This window comes from Culex quinquefasciatus, chromosome 2 (assembly GCF_015732765.1).
Source record: "Culex quinquefasciatus strain JHB chromosome 2, VPISU_Cqui_1.0_pri_paternal, whole genome shotgun sequence".
In the NCBI taxonomy this organism is placed as follows: Eukaryota; Metazoa; Arthropoda; class Insecta; order Diptera; family Culicidae; genus Culex; species Culex quinquefasciatus.
The window spans coordinates 10,652,799-10,678,442 of NC_051862.1; the positions used below are offsets into that span (position 1 = coordinate 10,652,799).

Genomic DNA, 25,644 nt, shown 5'->3' on the forward strand with positions numbered 1-25,644 from the left:
AGTCAGACAGACAAAAAAAAGTCATTCAAGAACCTTCGACCCATCGGAGCGGTACGACTGAATCTACAATACTCTTTCGAGTGCGTGGGGTGTGTTTACAAAAGTGGGGCCTAGCGACCAACTTGAGGGTATCGGAATGGCCAAAGTTTTCGGGAGTGTACGGTTTAAGTAGTTTTTTGGAAGTTATTTTCTGCGATAGTTGAGGGCAAGGCAGGAAAAGTTGGAATTTAGTGATACCATATGTGAGTGTGGTGTGTGCGGGCGTGTAAACTCGGCGGCCCGATAACGTTGTGTAATATATGTTTAGTAGGCAGTCATCGGCTCTTAATACACAAGGGAGTCGGCTGAGTTTTAATTAAGTCGAACAAAGAACGACGACAGATCGAACGATGGAGGAGGACTCGAAACTGCAACCAAACGCACCATCATCACCGACAGGTACTCAAGATTTTACGATGCAAATAGCCGCGACACGCAACAGAACAAATCACTTTATACCGAATCACTTTTAGATACCGCAATCCAGATTTCACCAGCGGCCGGCGAAGAAGAGGTAGTAGCTGCTGCTGCTACTAATAGCTATGATAAGAGCAAGGTTGAAGACCCTTCAGCTGACGCTGACAGGCTGTACAAATCGGTGTAAGTACAAAAGAATCATCATCCTGGTGGCAGGGCAGTGTCGACAATTGGGCCGCGATAACGACGAATTTTGTCACCCCGTCAGCGCAGAGTGCAGTTTGTCAATCGATTGTTTGATTGGAATTGGAAGGCGTTTCAGTTCATTGAGTTAGCTCGGCGTTTAAATGTTGCTCAATGAAGCCAGGAACAGCAAGATGAAGATGAAGAAGCTAGCGACTGAATATCGTTCTGAGAGGGTAGGCGTACGAGCTGCCTACAGAATACAACAAAAGCATTGGGATGATTGGTCTTTTGTGAGTCAATCATACGACATGGTTTCTCTTAGTAGAAACCACATTAGCCATGGTTGTTCTCGTAAGATCAGCTGCTGAGAGAACGTTAGGAATATACTTCCAAAATCCACTTTTCACGCTGATTAAAAGAAAAAGGGGTTTACAAAACACAAGAACCAACAGAGGTCAAAGTCTAATATTGACCAACCTCTCAACGTTTCTCGCATCCGCTGTTGATTCCGACCATGCATTTTTTTCAGCCGTGTGTGTTTCAATTCAAGAAAATCTTGAAAAACTTGATTCAGACTGCATCAATCAAAAATGTTTTTTTACAAGTTGTTTGTAGAGACATTCAAATCCAGAATCATCATTGCTCCATAAAAGAATGATACCATCTACGATCTTAAATCGAATGGTTAGAACACAACGGATTGAAGATGATTTTGAATCAGTAAGAGACACAAAGCGCACATTCTAACCGAGCCGAGAGAGGGGGAGATAAAAAAAAGAGTATATTTAGAAGTGACTGATGTGGTACACACAAAAATAAAAACAAACAGCATCCCGAAATCGTGAATACTGTTCATGAGTGTGAGAACCACGAAGGAACTTATTCATAAGTATGGTGCATTTGCACTGTAATCGTGAATAGTTTCCTTCGTAGTTCTCAAATTCATGAACAAAATTCACGATTTTTTAATTGACTTTTAAATCTGGCAATGCCAGATTTTTTTAGTGCCACTTTGAAAAAAATATTCCTTATTTCCTCCAGAGCTTAACCCACTACAACCCAACCCCGTCTTTAGACGGGCTTCGATTTAAAAAATCGGCAAAAATCAATTTTTCAACCAATTATTGATCTTTAAAAAGCATTGGAAAGAAGAACTCTTAAAATTTTAGAAAATTTATAGGTTGGAAGTTTTACTTGTTTCAAGTAACCATGCCAATGTTTTTTAAAATGTCGTTTTTTTAGGGGTCAACTTTGGCTGTGTTTTTTACTAACATTTCCTATATTTTAAGTAAAAAGAAGTATGCAGTAATTTTTCTAGTGTCCCAGACTATGCCTCTACGCATTTATTTACAAATTAAATAATTATGGTACAGTCATCCCACATATTCGGAACACCCACAAATTCGGAACACTTTCGGGATAATTTGTCAATAGCATGCCAAATGCAGCTTATCCGTCAACCATACTATTTTTAGGACCTTTATTTGGACATTATCTTGCTATTTCATTAGTAAAAGTAGTACTTTTTAGACAAAAACTTCATTTCAAGACAATTTTATCCAGAGCAGCTAAACACTGCCTCCAAATTGCCTGTTTCATAATTGTGGGATGTTATTGTGCCTCCCACAATTGTGGAACACCTGAATTTAATTGATATTTCCACAAAAAAGTCATCAGAGCATGTTTAAAACATCACTAAGCATGAGTTTCATTGATTTCAGTGTGTGAAGTCATTATTTTGTTAAAAATATGTATTTCTGGAGAGAACTAAGGTTTGTTTACATCCGTAAGAAAAAAGTGTTCCGAATTTGTGGTTTTCATGGGTCAATGTTTTTCTTTAAATAATTATATAAAACGTAAAGAAACTACAGCCGGTCTATACATCAATCGAAAGATCTCATGAAAAGCATCCACATGAAGGAAAAAGCAAAACATTATGTTCGATTTTCGATTTTCTATGATATTTCAACCATCGGCCGATCTGTAAACCGTACCGAATATGTGGGATGACTGTACCATTTCACAACCGAAACTGTGAAAAACAAGCAAAAAATTGAAAAAGTAGATATAAAAACATGAAAAAATTAGATAGGCAATATGTAATGATAGGAGGTGATAGAATAGGCCAAAATACTACCAAAAACAAACATAAATTAAACAAGATAAATGCAAATTAAAATACTAAATAAGAAACAAGAAAAACATAAAACAAGAGAAGTAAAGTTTTTCGTAAAACAAATGTTGCTCAAAATGAACTCCTGAACAAGGGAAACATAAAAATGTTCGAAAAAAAAAAATTTGGGCAGTAGAGGGTTAACTAAGAAGTGAAAATCTAGAGTTTTTTTTTTAAATGGTCCAATAAACCAAATTTTCAATTTTTGCTTTTTGGGTGTTTTAAGAATCACCTTGAGTCAGAGGTATTGGTTTATTGGACCTTCTCAAAAAAAATCTGGAAATACTCCATTTTTGAACAAAATTTTGCTTGTTCCTTTGACAAAAGTGGCTTGTCATTTTTTCCAGATTTATTGCTATTCAGACCTGGTAATCCTGCGTGTAGCCCAAATGTTCAGTTATCATGTGGACGATTTGTGCTCGCGAGTGAAGGAGAGGATTTTGAGCAACTGGGTCTCAGTATTATCACTATAACGAAATAGTTGTAAATTATGATAAAATTACACGCTTCTCTACGAAATCGGCCGATTTCGGCCATTTTAATTTTTTCTATTTTTTTATTTGGTTCAAACTAAATAAGGGCCTCCGCAACAACCCAAGAAGCTGTTTTGTTTCATTGGTTCACACATACAAGTCTCCATACAATTTAGTCCATACAAAAATAAAACGTAAATATTCGAAAATCTGTAACTTTTGAAAGGATTTCTGATCAATTTGGTGTCTTGGGCATAGTTGTAGGTACTGTTGAGGAATATTCTTGAAAAAGTAGGTAGGGGAAATATGCGCATTTTAAGCGTAATAAGCGGACGTGTTTGAATGATGCTGGATAATCTGGATTGTTCCTTGAAATTCACTCAAACCAAGTACACCCACGAGTAGAGCAACTTACTGTGAACATTTCTGTTTATTTTCACTTTTATTTAAAGTTATGCTATTCCTTTTACAAGCATTAAAAAAAATATATTTCAAAAATGCATTCTAATCAGTCGAGTGCATTGGGCCACGCTCATTTTTCTATTTTCAGCTTAGTTCTTTTTTTCTTCCAGCGCTCTTTTGGGTCTGCTTAGTGCTGCCAAAATTGATGAAACTTCAATCGAACACTCACGAAAAGTAGCATTTATAGCGAAAGTTTCCTGGCAGCACTTGCTCACTCCAACAGGCGCTGCACCAGCATGTTGGTGGTGTTGGTGGCCACCCTTTGTTCTTTATTTGCCTTCGCTCCTCGCTCGGTTTTCTTCAGCCTTCGATTGGAATGGGTAGTCAAAATTCAAACGTCAAATGACTTGGCGCGTTTGTTTTTTTGATGGTGCTTGCTAATTATTTACATTTTTCTAGATTATTTTTCAAGTGAGTGACTAAGCAATGGTCAAAATAACATGTTGCCGGTAGTTGGAAGCAATTTTATATCTTAAGCGCTTTAAAATGGTTGGCGCAAGTGAAAAGATATTGATGGCGACTTTCGTAAAGCAGTTAACCTCTGATCTTGCGTGTGGATGTGTGTGCCATCAAAACGATGAGAAATGGTCTCGCAAAATAGAAATTATGATCAAAAGTGCATTAAATTTGATCTTTTTGGCTAGTAAATGGCATGAATTTGCGTGCTTACTCGAGGCGGTGCTGTTGCTGGTAAGTTTATAGCCCAAATAGTATTTTTGGAGCTTTAATCGAGCATCAAACTCTCCATATGACGAAGATAGGTTTTTGATTAGAAAACGTATGTTTCCCCTACAGAGGATTTCATGTGTAAATGTTAGTGGAAGGGGATCTGATTTTATAATTTTCTTGTTTAATATTTTGATTTCCAATTCACTTATTTAGTTCACATTTGTTTCTACCACGTCGTATTTTTACCTTTTGCCTAGTTTTGCCTTTTTTTAAAACTCAAATAAATTATTCATGAATATTTTTTATAGCGTTGTTTAATTATTTTCGTATGATCTCTCGCATTTTTTTTAAACCTTTTTGGCTTTCAATAAATGATTTAAATTTCGTTTTTATTATATAATTTTTTAAATTTTCAATTCCCGTTTCCAAATTTGTCGTGCCCATCTCGCGAGATTATCATTACTCAAAGCATGATAACACAATCCCTTTGCTTCTCCTGGAACTGTCCTCCACGAGCGGCTGTGTTTGCTTTTGGATAGTGCGGTGGTGAGCATGTAAACACTTTTGGAAACGAGTTTCCAAGAGACACCGAGAGAGAGTGAGGGAACAAGTGCTCGCGAGCACGGATTGGCTGAGCGATTGGAGCACAATCTCGGCTCATTTAGCTTAGGCTCAGTCTTTGGTTGATCGTGGTCGCGTCGAGTCGAGTTGAATTTGGCTGGTCTTCATGTCGTGAACGGATTGGAGCGAGCTGAAAAAAGTGGCTTTTATAACTACGTGTGATTCGGCTCAAGCTGATTGTTCAATCATACAAATAGTGCCAATTATTGAATTCCCCGCTGGTTTTTGCGCGAAACTTCCTGGCGCAAAAATACCCTCATCAAAGTGTTTTTTTTCTGTATGATGTTGCATCGATCAAAGTGAAATGAAACGAAAGTGTGTCTGATGAGGTGAATTCGTGGAGGTGCAGTCGAGACAACAGCGACAAAAAGAAATGAATTTCCTACGTGGAAAAGCCGGTTCCCCGAACGGATCTTCGACCGGATCCAACGGCGGCAGCTATCACTATGCACTTCTGGTTGATAACAGCAGGTGAATAATCTTCCGCCACTTGCAACTACTTCAGAAAAGGATTGTCATGAAGTGGGGAACACGTTTTGAACGTACGAAATAGTTGGTCCTCGTGAGTTTGGGTTTGGCAGCTGAAACCTTGTGGCCTTGCCTCGCATGCCTTTCTAATGGTCACCGTCGGCCAAAGAAGGCATTAGAGTCACGATTTATGGCGGCTTGAAGTGATTCGCAGATCACATTTATTAGGAAGAAACAATCTTACCGGTTTAAGCGGTGGCTTATTAGTTTGGTCTGCAGTTCTTGCGGTTTTCTGAGCTACCAACTGGTTCACCTTGACGTTTTGTGTAAAGTTCAGAACTCGGATCAGGGCGCGTGAATCAAGAACAAGAATCAAGTGACAATTTTATATGTCAACAACTTTTTTTAGCTTCTAAACGTGTTGCGAGGGATGTATGTCATCCCTTGTGTTATCAAGGTTCGTAATCTTTATTGCTTTTACTACAGCTCCAAACTCAAAAAGATTTGCAAAAGTAAAGTCACGTTTATGGCCCGTAAAATAAAACAAAACAAACAATCGATTATGGCCCTATATTCAAAGAGCCAGGAAACCTCACTTGATTAATTTGCTCCAATTAATCAGTGCTGGCGGTTATTAAGTGTACAAATAATCATCCAAACTGTGATGTGATTTCATTGATTGATTTATCATATATTATTGAACAGAGGGCACGGCAAAAAATTAAAGGTGACTCCATATATATAATAATTAATAAACATAAAAAAATAATACTTAAATTAATCTTTACACATAGACTCGCTAGCTCGAGAAAAAAGAGGAATTGATTGAGAATAAAAATCTAACAGTTAACTTCATTTATGCCAATGGTCGTATCGCTTGCTTAGGGCAAATCCCAGACCTTTACCCATCACAACTACCAACTCCACGCGACACTTACGCATCCTTGTTGTTTAAATTCGATTAAATTTGATCAAACGGTCAGTTTTATCGAGTTCCACAATAAGGTTGGGAAAAAAGCCTGCGGTTTCGCTACCTTTTTCTAAGTAAGTTTTGCATCAACACTTCCCGTGCTCCTAATCCTTATTCCTCTCCCGGTGTATGGTTGAGATGGGAGCGGCCGGCAATGGATGGCTTTCATGGTGCTACATGTCCTGTACTGGTAGAATTGGTTTTAATTCCCTCTAATCAATTCCTAAGCAACCTGGGCTGGACAACTATCACACATACATGACGAAATCCAGTCTGCAACCCGCTAAGATCACCATCTCCATGCGAATGCGAATGCGAATAAAAAATAATACTTGAATCAATCTTTTCACGTAGACTTGCTAGCTCGAGAAAAAGAAGGAATTTCCATGCAATGATTTTATAAAACTTTGAATATAATTTAGTTACTTCAAAGCCACAGTTAGCCTTTTAAAAGTATTATTTATATCAATTGTCTTTTTAAACTGGTATGGAAAAATATATGTATTGCGGTCTAAAAAGTCTAGACTAACATTTAAAAATGTATCTCAGAATCAATTGATCTGATTTTCAATGCAAACCCGAACAGACGGTAATAACTAAATTCATGCCATTTCAATAACAAATACTGTTAAAATAACAGAAAGTGATATGGAATATTCTTGCAAAATCAATTTTTGCATAAGAGTTCAATAACAGTTTATGTTATCATAACAAATTTTGTTATCGGTATGATATTGATTGAAAGCCAAAACAACTTGGGAATAACATTTTTTGTTATGGAAGAATACCTCAAACTGTTATTGGGATGATCGGATTAGTTGTTAAAATAACAAAAAATAATAACAAAGATTTCTTCGAAGAATAACCTAAAATGTTATTAGTCTGTTATTACAATAACAATTTAATAACAAAAAAAATCATAACGGCGAATAACAAATCTTGTTATAAATAACAAATTATGTTATTGGCCTAGTATTTTCAAATATCAAAAAATGTTATTCCCAAGTTATTTCCGTCTGCTCGGGAAATGTTTTCTTTTCAATTCACACAAGATATTTTCAAGTCAACAAAAACTTTAAACGACTAAAACCATATCTCTATTGTTGTCTAGATTTTAGTCCAGATATTTTTTTTATTAAAAAAAATTATATGATAACTAAACATTATATTCATTCATCATAGCTCATTTAACTTGACGAAATTCTCTTAAAACAAGAAGTTTGCCAAATCAAAATTTTTACAACCAAGAAAAGTGCCCTAATTTTTTTCTTTTTGTTATCCATAATTTAATTTTTTTTTAACCTTAGGCCGTTGCAAATCTTTTTCAAAGGTTATGCCCCCCCCCCTCCCCCCTTCATAATTGGTCTGAAAAATCAGGGGGCAAAAAAAATATTTTTCCAAAAAACTTCAAAATTTTCATGAAAATAGTAGTCAATCAACTGAAAACAATCTAAAATGCATTTTTCTGCATTGATAATCACATTTAGCATGTTTGGGCTTGTTTTTTGATTTTTATGAAATTTCAATGTAGGGGAGAGTGGGGAGACTTGATCCCCGGGGACACTTGATCCCAAGCCTGTATCTCGTCAGCATGTGGGTAAAACAATTAGCTTTGTTCTAGAAAGTTGTGCGAAATTAACTATAACTCATTGTAGAAAACACAGAAAAAAATTAAAAAATGTTTAGATTGAGTTACACACACTTTTCTGAAACGAGCTGCAAAAACTTCCAAGAGATCTTTTTTCTTTGTTTTGATATGTATAGTAAACACTCAAAAATTATTCAAAAAAATATTTTTCATGCATGAATTGTTTGATAAACTTATCAACTCCAAAACCCTTACGCATTTGATGTTAAATTTATCGTCATACTATTTTTACAATCAATTGTTTAAAAAAGTGAGTTTAGGGAGACTTGATCCCTGCATTTTTACAGTCACTGGAATCTGCCTCATGATTAAATAATTGGGCTGGGTTTTCATACATGGTTTCCTTTAGTATAGTTGTACATAACTTACTGCAGTTTGAACCTTTTTTCAAAAATTTTGTAAACAAAAATTTCCAGCTTTTGTTAACATGCTTAATTTTGGTCGAAAAAATAATATTTTAAGTTTTTAAATATTTTACATACTAAACTTGTTATATTTTGAACACAAATGTACAGGTTTTATGTGAAATTGCTGTAACTTATAGAAAATTAAAAATTTGGATGAATAAGAAACATTTTGCTTAAGATTTCTTCAAAATGTTGAAAAGGGAATCAAGTTACCCCTAACATTTTTAAAACGCTTGGCATGATTCGAAGAGTTAATCTGATGAAATACCCTCATTAGCCAAACATAGATGAATGTTTAAGCTTTCAACTCATGCAAAAAGTTTATAGTTTTGTGAGAAATTGACAGAGTTATGTGCGATACAAAAAAAGGGGATCAAGTCTCCCCACTCTCCCCTAAAGCACAGCAAAAAAAAAAAATCGCAAAAAAATAAAAATTTTGTCAATACTTAGATATTTTGGAAACTAATGATGGCAAAACAACTGGACAGGTATATAATGCATTTTTAAAAACTTTTTTCATAAAAATGTTGAAACCATGGCTCGTAATTTCAATGTTTATACTTACTGGTAATTTACTGGTAATTTTGTGTAAATTCTATTTTCATAGAAAGTTTTAAGTTTTATTTTTCAAGCTGTTTGCCCTGACTAACACATTTTCTAATAGTTAGGGTTATTCTTTCTGAAATTAATCTGCAATCAATCAATATAAATTTATGTTTAATAGAAGGTCTGTTTTTTCAGCTATGCTTAGATTGATTTAAGGACAAAATAGTAAATCCCCAATTTGCTAAATTTCTCATTTCACAGCAAAAAATCCGATGGTAAAATCGCATGCAAATGCATGCAAGTACAATTTTTGTAAACACAAAACAGTTGCAACCGTCGAGATTCCAACCCAGCACTATCAGTATGGACTGTCGCATTAGCTCGCTCGGTCAGCAGACCCATGAAGTGTGGAAAGGCAAAACGCATATATGTGAGCTTGACATTTAACAGGTTTGCCATACTGATGAGTGTAGTGTAATATTACATAGAATTTCTATAAAATAATGCAAAAACTTTTTTACTATTTTTTTGCTGTTCAGAATATGTATTTTTGACGATCAATTAACAACATTTTGAGAGGTAATATAAGCCAAAATCAATTAAGATGGCGGTGGCTACTCAAGTAGAAAAATCGGGAGAATTCGCAGAAATCCATGAAAAATTGGGAAAAGTCAGGAATTTGCATTTTTTTTTGTCAAAAAGTCGAGAATCCATGAAATATTTTTTTGAAAAATATTTTATAACTTTTGAAGAAAATTTTCAAGTTAAAATTCTTTTCAATTTTTTTAAGTTCGTAAAAAATAAGGTAACAGTAAGCTTTAAAAAAATCAAAGCTTTTGAAAACCTAATTTTAAATTATAGCCTTATTCAATCCAGGGGTGCTCAAAGTTTTTGGAGGATGTGCCAAATTTGAAGCTCAAATGAGCTTGCGGGCCAAATTTATAATGTAAGATATTTAAAAAATAGTTTATTTCAATTTAAGAGACTAGAAAATAAATTTTTCAGCTGAAGTTTAAAAAAAATATTTTTTCAGCATTTCCGTTAATTAAAACAATATAAAATAATGTAATAATATATAGAAAACACAAAATTAAAATGTTGAATTTATTATTTTAAATATTTCAAAGAATTGTTTTTTACTGAAGGTACTTGTGTTTTCAATATAAAAATTAAAGTATTTTTATATTTCGAAAATGGTGACAAATAATCTGCATAATTCATGTTACCGCGTAATTTTATCTTTTAATTAAGTAAACAATTCAAGAAATGTTCACTGCATGACAAATATGTTTAAAGCAAGTTTCTCTTCAATAATGTTGCAATTAATAAAAGGTACTGCATAAATTATCATTAAACTGGATGTTATAGCGAAAAAAAAAACATTCTTGAAATATTCATAACTCAACAAATTATAGAATAAAAAAAACTAAAAATAAAATATAACGAATTCCCCGATGTTTTTTTTTTAACTATTAGGAGGACTTTATATTAGGCTGGTACAAATTTTATTTAAAGTTTTGTCCCCCCCCCCCTTCAAATTGGCCCGAAAAATCGTGGGCAAAAAAAACTTTTTTTTCAGAAAACTTCAATATTTTTATGAAAATTTAAAATGAATTCCCCTGCGTTTAGAATCATTTTTAGCATGTTTGGGTTGATTTAAAAATCTTTTGAATTTTTGAAAATTTTCGATATCTACTATCGCAAAGATTTTTTTCGCTAAAATTTTTGTTTTCGTCAAATTTTACATTTTTTGAAAACTTTTATTGAAAAACAACTGAACTAGTGTAAAAAAACATTTTAAAACACTTTTTCCATGCAAATGTTGAAACTATGGCATGTTATTTTAATATTTATATTTTTTTTTTTATTTTTTGGTGATTTTTAATTTAACTTTTTGTCACTAAAACTTGATTTGCAAAAAAAACACTATTTTTAATTTTTTTTATTTTTTTATATGTTTTAGAGGACATCAAATGCCAACTTTTCAGAAATTTCCAGGTTGTGCAAAAAATCTTTGACCGAGTTATGATTTTTTGAATCAATGCAGATTAAAAAAAAAATCGAAATATCGGTCGCAAAAATTTTTCAACTCCATTTTTCGATGTAAAATTGAATTTGCAATCAAAAAGTACTTTAGTGAATTTTTGATAAAGTGCACCGTTTTCAAGTTATAGCCATTTTTAGGTAACTTTTTTGAAAAAAGTCGCAGTTTTTCATTTTTTAAAAATAGTGCCCATGTTTGCCCGCTTTTGAAAAAAATATTTTTGAAAAGCTGAGAAAATTCTCTATATTTTGCTTTTTCGGACTTTGTTGATACGACCCTTAGTTGCTGAGATATTGCCATGCAAAGGTTAAAAAACAGGAAAATTTATGTTTTCTAAGTCTCACCCAAACAACCCACAATTTTCTAATGTCGATATCTCAGCAACTATAGGTCCGATTTACAATGTTAGAATACGAAACATTCGTGAAATTTTCCGAACTTTTCGAAAAAAGTATTTTCAAAAATTTAAAATCAAGACTAACATTTCAAATGGACGTAATATTGAATGTTTGGCCCCAAAAAAGTTACCTAAAAATGGCTATAACTTGAAAAAAGTGCACCGTACTTTTTGAGTGCACAAGTACTTTTTGATTGCAAATTTGATTTTACATCGAAAAATGAAGTTGAAAATTTTTTGCGACCGATGTTTCGATTTTTTTAAAAAATCTGTATTGATTCAAAAAATCATAACACGGTCAAAGATTTTGTGCACAACCTGGAAATTTCTGAAAAGTTGGCATTTGATGTCCCCTAAAACATATCAAGAAATAAAAAAAATAAAAAATAGTGTTTTTTTGCAAATCAAGTTTTAGTGACAAAAAGTTAAATTAAAAATCACCAAAAAATTTTTTACCGTGTATCATTTTTTTTTCAGTGTAGTCCATATCTATACCTACAACTTTGTAGAAGTTACCAAATCGATCAAAAAATTCCTTCAAAAGATACAGATTTTTGAATTTTTACATATCATTTTTGTATAGACAGCTGCCAAATTTGTATGGAAAATTATATGGACAAACTAATGATGCAAAATGGCTTCTTTGAGCATACCGAAGGCACCAAAAAAGTTTCAGCCGGATTAAAAAATACAAAAAAAAATCGAATGACCGAAATCTCAGAGAATTGCTCATATGTCTTCAGCCAATCTTCAGCGTTTTTTTTATAATTTTCTAAACATGGAGATTTGAAAATTGAAATCTGTATTAACCTATTTGCAACGAATTTTTGTTTAAAAAAATAACTTCAGGTCTACAGTTCTGGCATGTAATTTTCCTTCATTTACTTCCCTTAACCCCGACAAAGATCGATTTCCTGATAAGAGCTGCATCGAATAACGAATCAACAAACCAACTGCTGGTGAAAAACAACACGCACAGACGAGACAGACAAACATTCGCGAGTCGGTTGTATCGTGTATCTCTCGTAAACCCCAAGTTCAATATAGCAAAAGCTTGTCCAGACATCCAACCGTTGAACGATTTAACCACAAGCTCCACAACAACAACTTGCTCATTTCCAAAGCATGGCATTGGCATATGCTATGTTCATTCAGTTTCTGTTTGTAGTATTGGGTTGTATTTGTATTTGTGAGGTTGAGTCGCTAGTACACATTTATGAATGAATTTAGTGACTTTCTTTAAATTAACGTTTATGTTAATTTTGACTGATGTTTTTGATTGATTGATTTTTTGACTTTTTTGTTTTATTGAGTTATTTCAAAACTTTTTCTCCAAAGTGTATAATACTACTCAGACAACGCCGCCACTAGTGTGTTGTACGCGCCAAGCTTGCGGACATTTCTTTCTCCTACAAAATAGCTGCAACTCACACAATACGCTCCACCAACACAGCCAAAATAGTAAAGCCAAGTGTGTGGAAGGCAGCTTTGCGTTGCGCGCGTGTGCTGGCCCGAAACCAGTTATTCGCAATCGCCAGGTCCGCGCGGAACTCTCGCGTAGTGCGGCTCGTACTCGAGTTCAGTTCCAGTGAATGTCTCCGAACTTTTGTTGCGCTGAATCAAGCTTGGAAGGCCGATCCAGTTCGGAACGGCCTGTTCGACCTTGCATCACTATTGGTGGTGTGAAGAATCAAGAGAATTCACACATGTGACCTCATCTGCGTCCGAGCTCCGAACAGTTCACGAAGTTCTGCTCTCAACAACCTCAAGTGTTCCAAAGACCCTGGGAAGACCTAGATTCGTGAATGCGGGAAGTGTTGAGCAACTCCACCGCCAACTCCGAACTCGTGCGAATTTACGTGACGTTGTGACGTAGTCTAGGGGTGGTGCACTCTTAAGCTCTAGCGGTTCAAGCGAAGTTGGATGTGGAGGAAAATGAAAGCTGCAACTTGGAAGGAGTTGTAACATGTCGTTCAAGTCGCGGACTCCAACGTAGAAACAGACAGCTGCTGCAGGAGACAACGAAACGAGTTACGAAATGTGGAGCAATTTTAGGTAAAAACGATCAAGCCAACCCAACCACACGTTTTAAGCGTTGACTTAAACCAAGCCACTTAAATGCGAGCTTTCTCTCGTTTTGGACACATCGCCCTGCGAAGCTGTGTGCAGACCAGTTTGCTTCATGGTTTGTTGACGTTGTTGTTGTGGAAAACGTAACGATGTTGGTCGATATGGCTTTGCCCAGGAACGAAATCGTGATTTGCACACTAATTAGACGGTTTTTGTTGCGATTTGTTCTAAGTAAACGAGGAAGCTTGGGACAAAGTGATTCATGCGTGAAGGTTCTGCTGAAAGTGGAGGGAACTTTGCACGCTAAGGCGCGAGCAGCCAAGATAAGATAAAATTAGCGGAATCAAAACACGTTTTTGTTTTCAGGTAAATTTGAAATCGAATTTGAATTTCAAAAATATAAACTTTGAATTTGGAGCACAGTTTATTTTTTAACCATACTGAAAAACTAGTTAAACAAAATAAACCAATTCATTTAAAAAATCTAATCTTCCAATAAACAAAACACAAAATAGTAGTTTATGTAACAAGTTGCAACACAAAGTTTTTTTTCAGCACGTGTTGATTTTTTTTTGCAATTCCAGCAAACACACTTTTAATTTGATTTTTTTCATGAATACACTTTGGCGTCAAGTTAAAATAAAAATTCAAAAAAGTTAAACTTTTTGAAACAAGTACTCATAACGTAACGTACGGAAACGTAAACAATTTCTTAACGGAATCGCGAAAAAATATTTTGTCTTATATTGGGTCTTTGATCTCAAATATGACCCCAAAAATGTTTGTTTTTGTGATTTCGAAATTTTTAACTTTCTAAACAAATTAAAAAACTGATTCCTTTTTTAATTTGCAATCAAGGTAACAATTTACAGTCGATGTTGCGATTATTCGAAGGTTTGTTTGAAACTTCAAATAATCGAATCACGAAATTTTTTTTTCGCTTTTTTTTTTATTTTCGTACTTTTAACAAATAAAAATTTTGTGAACCCATTTTAGTCAAATTTAAGTGGTTGATTGCCTATTAAATTAAAAATGCATTTTTTCAATATTTCATCACCGCCATTTTTGCCGCCATCTTGGATTTAAAAATTCTTAATCACTTTTGTAAATTCAATTTCAAGTTTTTGTCTCCACTCTAGTTGTGTTAAGAAATCAAAGGGAAAACAAAATATTCCCGCAAATTAAAATTAAAAAAAAAAAATCGGTGAAAAACTATTTCTAAAACACCGTGAAACTTTTTTGTATTTCTTGTGAAACAGTCCACTTTAATGTTTTAATAAATGTTAATTTTTTTTTAACCAAAAATCGGGAAAAAAATATCATACATTTATGGATTGTTTGCACCTTCTACAACAGGGGTGCCCAACCTTTTGGCCATGTGGGCCAGATCTTATTTTTCTAAAGCATGGGCGGGCCGGAACTAATGTTGGTATAAGTTAAAAAAAGTAAACATTTTCCTCATATTTTTTAATAGATTAATTCAAGTAATCAAATTTATAAACTAGTGTCTCAAATAAGATTCAAATATTTTGATTTTAAGAAAGAAAAACAAAGATTACTTTAAAAATTGTGTTTATTAGATTTATTTTTATTTTATTTTGGACAAAACAATATTGTTATTGTTTTTGTCAATTTAAATTGAATTCCCTAATATCATTAATTTCGTCGCTGCATATTTTTTTCAAATCTGAACGAGGCAAGATAAAATTGATTGAAACGAAATTTGGATTCAAATCTTCTCTACGAAAAAAAAAACAATTTCAAAATAATGTTCAAGACATGAAATAAAAAAAAGTGTATAAAAAAATATATCTGATAGTTTTTAATTCGTTATTCTTCAAATTTCTTAGAATTATTGAAGATTATGAAAAAAATAGCTTACTGATTTGTTGACTCATTTAATTTTTTTTTAATATATGCAGCGATCTTTATTTTCAATATGATTCAAAAGCTTTTTAAAGCTTTTTTCTAGCAAAACTTTATCATTGAAAAATTGCTCTCTTGCTATTTTTGCTTACTCATTTATGAAAAATCAATTTAAATCAAAATCCTCAAAAAAGAAACAATTCAATAAGAAGTAAAGCAGCCAGAACTTTGAGTAATTTGAATTCAGTGTCTTTTGCAATCTTTTTGCACATTTTTTAAGTTCAAGAATTGATTCTAATAACATCAATATAGCAAAAATAAAAAATAAATTCAAACATAAAGAATGTTTCTAATTAAGCGTTGAATTAGCAACATTTTATTTCAAAAGCAAAAAAAAAAAAAAAATAAATATTTTGTTATAATATCTTAAAAATATGCTATCAAGATTTTTGTTTTATTTTGACGCAAAATTTATTTATTGAGTATTTTACGAACTGCTTTTAGGGCCGGTCATAAAATTATTTTGAAAAGCCGTCGTGGGCCGGATGAGATGGCTTTACGGGCCGAATCCGGCCCGCGGGCCGGACGTTGGGCAGGCCTGTTCTACAATAATGTTTTTAGCATTATACTTTTTATATCAACATTTTTTTTAAATTTGCATTGACACTCAAATGAAAACATTTTCAAAAAAAAAACACCTTTATTTTCAAAAATGTAATTTTCTTTCCAATATAGGTATCGAACGAGGCGAGATTTTGTATAAATTTCACTACATAAAAGTTTTAGTTTGAAATACTAAAATTTTTGCAAATTACCAAAATTTGCTGAAATTACGCAATTGTTGATTAGCAAACGATGTGAAAATTAGCCCGGAAGCTCATCGAGCTATTACGCTGACGTTTGTACAAACAAATTCAGGCAAACCAGCAAAGCAGGCAAACTGTCAAAAGTGCGAGTTTGTTTGTCGTAGTGTAATAGCTCCTTCTCTGTTTAGATTGTAAAATATGTACTTAAATTTTCAAAACCGTATTTTTCGAAACTATTCAAATACTCTACATACACTCAACCCCCGGTGGTTGGTCACTTTTTCGTTTGACACTTTTTTAGTTTGTACCCCGTTGGTTGGTCAAAGTCAAACTAAAAAGTGACGAACTGTCACTTTTTACACGGCGCTCACGCACACTATCAAAACAAACGTTTGGTAGTGTGTGTGAACTCCGTGTAAAAGGGGTGTCAAACTAAAACGTGACCCCGTTCGTTTGACAACAGTTGGTGTCAAACCATCGGGGTTTGAGTGTAGTCGATTGTTCACGCCCCATACAAAATAGTTATTTTTCATTTGGATTGAAATACCCGTAAAATTGTTCCCGTGGTTTCTGGTTGATTTACAAAGAAAAAATAATAAAAATATAAAAATAATAAATAATTGCCATTTTTTTTCAAGAATATTCAAATAAGCATTATAAAGCTTTGATGTCATTATTGAAGAAAATTAAAAATAAAAGTAATTGCTTTTAATTAAAAATTAAAATTATATTAAATGTAATGAGTCATGAATTTGAAAAAAAACAGGCTATACAAAAAAAACTTTTTATTTAGTTGCCAATTTCTTATTTGAAAACTCAGAATATACTTTGAAAAATACAGTGTTCAAAAAAACTTTATTCGAATCAACTCCAGCTCAAATCAGCTCAGCGCTCAAATACTCCAACTCAACGTTTCCCACCACAGCAACGTACCGCAACGTCTCCCACGGCTGCCGGTGGGTAAAGTCCGCGTGATGGCTTCCGTTGATCCAGATTCCAAACGCGTTCGGCTTAACCGTAATTTCCACCTCAAAGTCCGCCCCGGCCTGGATCGCACAGCCCAGCTGCCGTTCCTCCGGTCCCCAGCCGTAACCGCCCTCGTACGCGTTGCACACAATTTCCTCGCAGCCCGGCCGGACACTGATGTGCAGCGGAGTGTCCTCGTCGTCGCTGGGTCCCTCGATCACGTTCTGCAGGTTGATGTCGAACCTGTTGGGTGGTAACAACGGGTATTGCTCAAGGATTACTAGGACAAGCTTTGAGCGGCAAATTCCCGTTCAGTTCAGAGAATCTCGATTTCATCTACGACTTCTAGGAATCAAGATTCGATGTTATATGAAACTAATAAAATTTAAAAAAAAGATTTAACTTAAATTACTAAAATTGCATGCAGCTTACCTCTCATCGTTCAATTTTCCACGAATAATAATCTTCCAGTTCAAGCCCCATCCTTCCGGAAGACATTCGATGAAGGACGGAAGCTACAGGATAGAACAAGAGATAGAAGAATTCCACATTTCATTTCACAAATCAAGAATCTCCAAAAATGTAAAACTTACCGAATTGGATGCCTCAACGCGAACCATATCCGCCTTCTTTGAACGTCTATCGCAAACTAACGCGAACCGCGGGAGATGTATCTGGGATTCGTGTTTGTTCATGTTCCTGTAGAGTTCTACAGTACTAACATACAATACATTCTCTTCTATCACCTACACAACTAGCTCTCCTTTTGTCAACAAACTAATCATACTAACGTAATCGGATAAGTGTATAGTGCATGAGTGCATCTTACTCACACTTTCGAGGACATGTGCGTCATGCATATGGTTAGTAGTGTATAATTGAAACAGGAATATCTCCTCTCTCGGGAAATTCCCGGTCAAATAGTTTGTATCATTTCAAAGTGGGCAAAAATTTGTTAATCGATAAAACATATTAATTCCCGAGCAGACGGAAATAACATGGGAATAACGTTTTTTGATATTTGAAAATACTAGGCCAATAACATTTTATGTTATTTATAACAGGATTTGTTATTCGTCGTTATGATTTTTTTTGTTATTGGATTGTTATTGTAATAACAGACTAATAAAATTTTTAGTTATTCTTCGAACAAATCTTTGTTATTATTTTTTGTTATTTTAACAACTAATCCGATCATCCCAATAACAGTTGGAGTTATTCTTCCATAACAAAAAAACGTTATTTCAAAGTTGTTTTGGCTTTCAACCAATATCAGACCAATAACAAATTTTGTTATGATAACATAAACTGTTATTGAATTCTTATGCAAAAATGGATTTTTCAAGAAGAATCCATAACACTTTCTGTTATTTTAACAATATTTGTTATTGAAATGGCATGAATTTAGTTATTACCGTCTGTTCGGGTTGTTTTTTAATTTCCAGATCTTGAATCTGTCTTAAATATTTAATTTATTAAATTGGATTATTTTGAACTCGACGCTGTCGCACGTCGCTTTTTGACGTTCCGAAATAAACGAGTTTCAACGTTGACCTTGAATAAACAAAAACGGGATGTAAACAATAACAAACACCTGAAGTTTGGATGAATTTGGTTTCCGGAATCCCGCTTTATGGTTACAAATGTTTACGGTAGTCGGGCATGTACGTGTGTCAAACGCGTTCTGACCTGAAATCCCTTTGCCCTTCGTCGCACTTACATAAATTTTCAGGTTGTGTCAAGATAGCACGACGAAATGTAGGGGAACAGCATCTAATTCCAGCGTGCCTCTAATGTTGCCATATCAGCACTTTGACGTTCAATTACAGCTCACTAAAAGCGTTTTCAACTGAAATCGAGTAACAAATTGCTTAATGGGAAGTGAGCAAGCAAGTTTTAAAAATAAGTTGTTCAAATAGTGAAAATCAGCTTATTGGATGGAGTTAGGAGCGAATGTCAAACTAAAAAGTGACCCCGTTCGTTGGACAGTTGATGTCAAACCATCGGGGTTTGAGTGTAGTGCTGATATATTACCTTTCTTTTACTAAACAATCGAATCCAGAAGGGAAACGGTCACCAGTTGTGTTGATTCGAGCCGGGATTTGAACTCTGATCGATTTACTAATTCATGTAATATCGCTTCTTTTGCGTTAAATAAATCAATTTCTCGATAAATATTGAGTATCGCCCTATATCTCCCTACACCTTATCAACCGGTTATCCTATACCACATCAAGCCCCTGTCCAACCATCCCAAGCCCAGATTGGACAATTCAAACACTCTGGTGGACTGGCCTGGGCCGGTCAAGATAACGAACCGTCTTCCTTTTTATTGCCATCGAAGCTTACATTCTTATCAAATTAAAAAACCGTCGAAATCGTGCAATTCACTCAGTATCAGTCGAGCTACCGGCGCGGGTTGTGCGTTTCGTTCTAGTAGTGCGCTCCTCGTGCTTAATCCGAGCTCGTTTTTTTTTTGTCGGTTTTAATCTAAAGAACAACTAAGCAAGTGGTTAAGTAACACCACTTTGCGGAAGAGAATGAATCCTCGCGAGGACGATTACGTCGTCCCGTCAGTCGACGACGATACCGTTCGACTGCTAAGGTGATAACAGGAGATTGCAACAAAGTTTCGGCATTCTCTCGAAATTTGTTCAATTTTCGGCTGAAACGCCCTTATCTGTTCCTGAACGACGCGTGCGTTGCTCTACATATTCTGCTTCTGGCTGACAATATTCATACCTTGGGGTTGTCGTTATCGGTTGTTGAATGCTAGATTAGACACGTTTGGAGTGGACAGTCCTTACGGGCATACCTCGAGGAATACGTGACCTTATGTGACACCATCGATAGACGATACAAATACCGTAGGCGGCACAATACCGAGCAGTTGGTTGACTTGTTTACTCTCTTGCAGGGAAAACATGGACGACTACGGCGAATCGACGGGTCTGCTGGAGCAGCAGGTGGCGTCGGTTCGGTTGCCGATCGTCGGCATGACGTGCCAGTCGTGCGTGAAGAACATCGAGGGGAACATCAGCGGGAAGCTGGGAATCATCAAGATCAGCGTGATCTTGGCGGAGAACGCCGGCTACGTGGACTACGACCCGACGCTGACCGATCCGGTGCAGATTGCTGCGGATATTGACGATATGGGGTTCGAGTGTACGTACAGTGACGAGCGGAGTTCCGGCTTCCGAGAGGCTCGAATCAGCATAGAAGGTATGACGTGCCAATCGTGCGTGCGAAACATCGAAGGAAACATCAAAGACAAAGCCGGGATCGTGTCTATCAAGGTTCTGCTGGATCAAAAGCTTGGGATTGTAGAGTACGATTCTAGGGTGACGAATCCGGAGCAGATCGCGGAACAGATAGACGACATGGGATTTGAGGCGAAGGTTGCCACTGCCAGCGATGGCGCGAACCAAAAGACTGACAGAGACCAGAGTCCGGCCAAAGGCCGATCAGCCCGTTCGGAGAAGTTGATCTCAATCGACGAGGGTGGCCTCACTACTCCGAACGGGAACGGCAAGCAGGTCCAACTGAAGGACGCCTACAAGCGATGCTTCCTGCACGTAGAAGGGATGACGTGCGCCAGTTGTGTGATGGCGATCGAGAAGCACTGCAAGAAGATCTACGGTGTCGAGTCCATCCTGATTGCACTGCTAGCGGCGAAAGCCGAGGTCAAGTACGACGATGCGTTGACGGGACCCGCAGATATTGCCAAATCTATCACCGATCTCGGCTTCCCGACAGAGGTGATCGACGAACCCGGAACGGGGGAAGCCGAGGTCGAGATCGAAATCCTCGGCATGACGTGCGGCTCGTGCGTGAACAAAATCGAGCAGACAGTGCTGAAACTTCCAGGCGTTCTCAAAGCTTCCGTAGCGCTCACAATAAAACGGGGACGATTCACGTTCAACAACGAAAAGACTGGCGCTCGGACGATATGCGAAGCGATACAAGCGCTCGGCTTCCAGGCAACCGTACTGAACAACAAGGACAAGATGGCACACAGCTACCTCGAGCACAAGGAAGAGATCCGGAAGTGGCGCAACGCGTTCCTCATTTCGCTCGCCTTCGGAGGTCCCTGCATGATCGCCATGATCTACTTCATGGTCCTGATGGAAACGCACAGCCACGAGGAGATGTGCTGCGTACTGCCGGGCCTGTCCATGGAGAACCTCATCATGTTCGTGCTCTCCACCCCAGTGCAATTCTTCGGTGGCTGGCACTTTTACATCCAGGCGTACCGAGCGGTCAAACACGGCGCCAGCAACATGGACGTGCTGATCACGATGGCCACCACCGTCAGCTACATCTACTCCGTCGGCGTCCTGATCCCGGCGATGGTCATGGGCATGAAAACCTCCCCGTTGACCTTCTTCGACACACCGCCAATGCTGTTCATATTCATCTCGCTTGGACGCTGGCTGGAGCACATCGCGAAGGGAAAGACCTCGGAAGCACTGTCCAAGCTGCTCTCGCTGAAGGCTACTGACGCTGTGCTGGTAACACTAGGCGATGACTACGAAGTACTCTCCGAGAAGATCATCCCGGTGGATCTGGTTCAGCGAGGGGACGTCCTGAAGGTCGTGCCAGGTAGCAAGGTCCCCGTTGATGGGAAGGTCCTCTGCGGCAACTCGACTTGCGACGAGAGTCTCATCACCGGAGAATCGATGCCGGTTCCAAAGAAAAAGAACTCGGTCGTTATCGGTGGTTCAATCAACCAGAATGGTCTACTGCTGGTGACGGCAACGCACACCGGAGAGAACACCACCCTCGCACAAATCGTCAAACTCGTTGAAGAAGCTCAAACTTCGAAGGCACCAATTCAGCAGCTAGCGGACAAGATCGCCGGCTACTTCGTACCGTTCGTGCTGGCCGTATCGGCCGTCACGCTGATCGGTTGGACCATCAGCGGGTACATCGATATCAACCACATCCCGATGTCGGATGCCGCCAAGGAGGGACTGAACAGAGAGGAAATCATCTTTAGTTACGCGTTCCGCTGTGCGTTGAGTGTGCTAGCGATTGCGTGTCCTTGCGCGTTGGGTCTCGCAACTCCAACCGCCGTGATGGTCTCAACCGGGGTTGGAGCTCTGCACGGAATTCTGGTGAAGGGAGCTGGACCGCTGGAAAACGCCCACAAAGTGAAGACGATCGTGTTTGACAAGACGGGCACGATCACGTACGGAATGCCCATGACTTCGCGGGTCTGCATGTTTGTGAAGCCGCAGATTTGTTCGCTGGGGCGTGCCCTCAGCATAATTGGGTCGGCCGAGGTCAACAGTGAACATCCGATCGCGACGGCGGTGGTGAAGTTTGTGAAGGAAGCGCTCGAGGTGGACGCGTTTGCCAAGTGTGGAAATTTTATGGCTGTTCCAGGGTGTGGGATTCGCTGTGTGATTTCCAACGTTGAAGGAATCTTGAGGGAGGGAATGCGCTCGGAGAAGATTAAAAACCACCAGAACTCGTACAAAAATGACTCCAACGCCATCAGTTTCATGAACGGAGCGGTCGTTGAGGAACTTATCCCGCAGCTTAGTCCTTCGCAGAAGAATACGATCGAGTTGCAGCAGCTGCTACAGCTGGAGTCCAGCGACGCTGAAAACGAGAACGTCGAAGGATTTTCGCAGGTCAACGAGTACAACGTGCTGATCGGTAACCGGGAGTGGATGAACCGGAATGCCATCATCGTTCCACCGGAGATAAACATCAAGATGACCGAAGAGGAACAGATGGGAAATACCGCGATTCTGTGTGCCATCAACAGCCAGCTGGTTTGCATGGTTTCCGTGTCCGATATGGTCAAACCGGAAGCCCATCTGGCGGTTTATACGCTGAAGAAGATGGGCATCGAGGTGATCCTGCTAACCGGTGACAACAAGAACACCGCCGGGAACATTGCCCGCCAGGTGGGCATCAACCGGGTGTTTGCCGAGGTGCTTCCGTCGCACAAGGTCGCCAAGATCCAGCGGATACAGGAGCACGGGATGCGGGTGGCAATGGTCGGCGATGGTGTGAACGACAGTCCCGCGTTGGCCCAGGCCGACGTCGGGATCTCGATCGCGTCTGGAACGGACGTGGCTGCCGAAGCGGCGGATGTCGTGTTAATGAGGGTGAGTTTGACGGAAGTTTGTTTAGAGGAGATTTTCTCAATATTTCTATTTCAGAACGACCTGCTGGACGTGGTCGCCTGTCTGGATCTGTCGCGCAAGACCGTCCGGAAGATTCATCTCAACTTCCTGTTTGCCAGCATGTACAATCTGCTGGGAATCCCGCTGGCGGCGGGAATTTTCACGCCATTTGGATTCATCTTGCAGGTTAGTTATGTTGAGTCGCTGCTGATCATTAACCTTCCAACCGCCCTCTGACCTCATGTCCATTTCCGTCGTGCGGAGTACTGACCTGGTCTCCGGCAACCGGCTCTAGCACAATACAATCACTTAAACACTTCAAACTAATCATAAACACACATTCTGTTTCACTAGCTGTCACTGTACACGCTTATGGAAGAACAACGCTCTTTTGGGTTATCACCACACGGTTAAAGTTTCCTAACCGAACATCGATTTAATTGTATACACGTTGAATTTAGAAACCTCATGTTATTTTTCGACAGCTAACGAGGGGTCCTTCAAGCGTTTTAAACTAAATTCATTGTTCTATTCCCCAACAGCCCTGGATGGCCTCGGCGGCGATGGCCCTCAGCTCGGTGTCCGTGGTGTGTTCCTCGCTGCTCCTTAAGCTGTACAAAAAGCCCACAAAGGCGGCCCTCCAAACGCCCGAGTACATGGCCCTCATCGAGGCAGGCGCGCTGCTCGATCCGGAAACCGTTTCCGTGCACCGCGGTCTGGACGATATTCCACGGCCCAACTTTGGCCGCTCCACCAGTTCCACGTTGGCCAAGTATGATGCGCCCTTGGGTGTTACTTTTCGGTAGAAAAATCGGCAAGCTTTTTGGGTAGAGTAGCGCAAGCAATGTTGGTGCGCGTGGGTGTGTTGACTCGCTTCTAGGTTAGGTTATGCTTTTTTCTGTAGTTGCTTGAACTAAAGTGTATTTATTTGCACAGTACTGTATGATTTTCGATTACTTTTTTCAGTTTCCTCAGAGCACCCCCTGTGAATACATGAAATACTACCAGTGACTAACTCGCAAGATCCGAAATGTTTCGGAAAGGAGCACGCCACCTGTTACTAATCAAGCACTAATCATCGTTTAGATCGTTAAGTTAAAATATGAGTTTTTCGAAAGTTCCTGAAAGTATTCAGTTAGTCGCGATTTTGTGTTCAGTAGTGACTTAACTTTTAGGTTATAAGGATCATAACTACTCCACTACGCAACCAATAACAAATCAACTCACTGTTAAAAGTCGATGTTTTAAGCTAGTCAAAAATAAAATTATCATTTGCACAATTTAACCTATTGCACATATTTTACTTAAATTGCACAAACATAAGTTAAGCAAGTAAGCATGGTTGTTTGGTGTTTTAAAAGGTACACATTCCTTAATTTTAAATTTCATTCCCTAATAATTTCTTCCAAACCTTCAGACTGTTTGGCGCCACCAGCAAGGTCAGCACCGAGGACCGTCTGCTCGCTTCGGCGGCCATGATCGACGAGGACGAGCTGAGCGGCGGCTTCAGCAAGCCGATCAACGCCAGCGCTGGCGACATCTACCGGGACGCCACCGAAATGCAACGGTTGTAGCGGGCGCCGACATTGGCCAAAGATCGCGTCACGTTCATCGATGGGAGGGCAGCAAGTGCGCCCTAACCGGACTTCTATCGTTTACTTACATTTTGAAATCGCGACCATCCACGCAGGAGAGACAGTTTTGTTTATTGATTTGTTTAATATCATTGCGATTTTCGTTCATTTTCGTTAGAAATTTGCCCGGTATTTTCTCGACCTTTGACGCGGGGAATCAGCCATGGTGCTGGGCAAATGATAAACAGTAGACATTTTCATTACTCACTTTATTACCTTCTATAGATCAGTGATTTTGTGATATGTAACGCATTAATTATTTACAAGTGTTTTTTGTATGATTTTGAAGAGTTTTTATAGTTTAACGATTCGGATTTTTCGTACTTATATCGCATAGGGCACAAATCCAACCAGTTAGTAACGAACCAGAAGATTGTTTGTTGTAAACGTGTACATAAACAGTGCAAGTGTTTTGCAGAGAATAATATTTGTATTAAAATTATGCTGGTGTGTTTTTATTTGAGAGAAATAACCATTTTAATGCAATGAGTTCATTTTTATCAGTGTAGCTTGTTTTGACATTTTATTTAAGTTATTTTGCGTTAAAATTTTTAAAGTTAAAAAAATATGAACGCAATTTGCATGGTTCTTTCCGTGCAATGTTCTCCAGAAATATCAACTGTGGCCCTTAAATAGCTGGTG

The 25,644-nt window shown here is 37.9% G+C and overlaps 2 protein-coding genes across 8 annotated transcripts; one reads left to right on the forward strand and one right to left on the reverse strand.

Moving 5' to 3' along the window:
• LOC6053445 (copper-transporting ATPase 1) lies at positions 1 to 25,444 on the forward strand. 7 transcript variants are annotated; one of them, XR_005277059.1, is made up of 6 exons: positions 1 to 438; positions 513 to 639; positions 20,146 to 23,350; positions 23,405 to 23,554; positions 23,911 to 24,248; positions 24,786 to 24,915. XR_005277059.1 is itself a non-coding variant. In XM_038251912.1 (6 exons), the coding sequence occupies exons 1-6, from the start codon at positions 390 to 392 to the stop codon at positions 24,940 to 24,942; spliced, it is 3,918 nt and encodes a 1,305-aa protein (XP_038107840.1). In that variant the 5' UTR covers positions 1 to 389; the 3' UTR covers positions 24,943 to 25,444. The 7 variants fall into 7 exon arrangements, 5 of the variants coding, with proteins under 5 accessions (XP_038107840.1, XP_038107843.1, XP_038107841.1 ...); XR_005277060.1 differs by lacking the exon at positions 24,786 to 24,915 and adding an exon at positions 24,335 to 24,755; XM_038251912.1 differs by having other exon boundaries at positions 23,911 to 24,140; positions 24,786 to 25,444.
• On the reverse strand, positions 17,089 to 17,948 carry LOC6042348 (32 kDa beta-galactoside-binding lectin lec-3). Its single transcript, XM_001851428.2, has 3 exons — positions 17,822 to 17,948; positions 17,661 to 17,743; positions 17,089 to 17,471 (listed from the first exon to the last, which is right to left on the reverse strand). Exons 1-3 carry the CDS (start codon positions 17,921 to 17,923, stop codon positions 17,138 to 17,140), a joined length of 519 nt encoding a protein of 172 aa, XP_001851480.2. The 5' UTR covers positions 17,924 to 17,948; the 3' UTR covers positions 17,089 to 17,137.
• Positions 25,445 to 25,644: the final 200 nt, after the last annotated feature.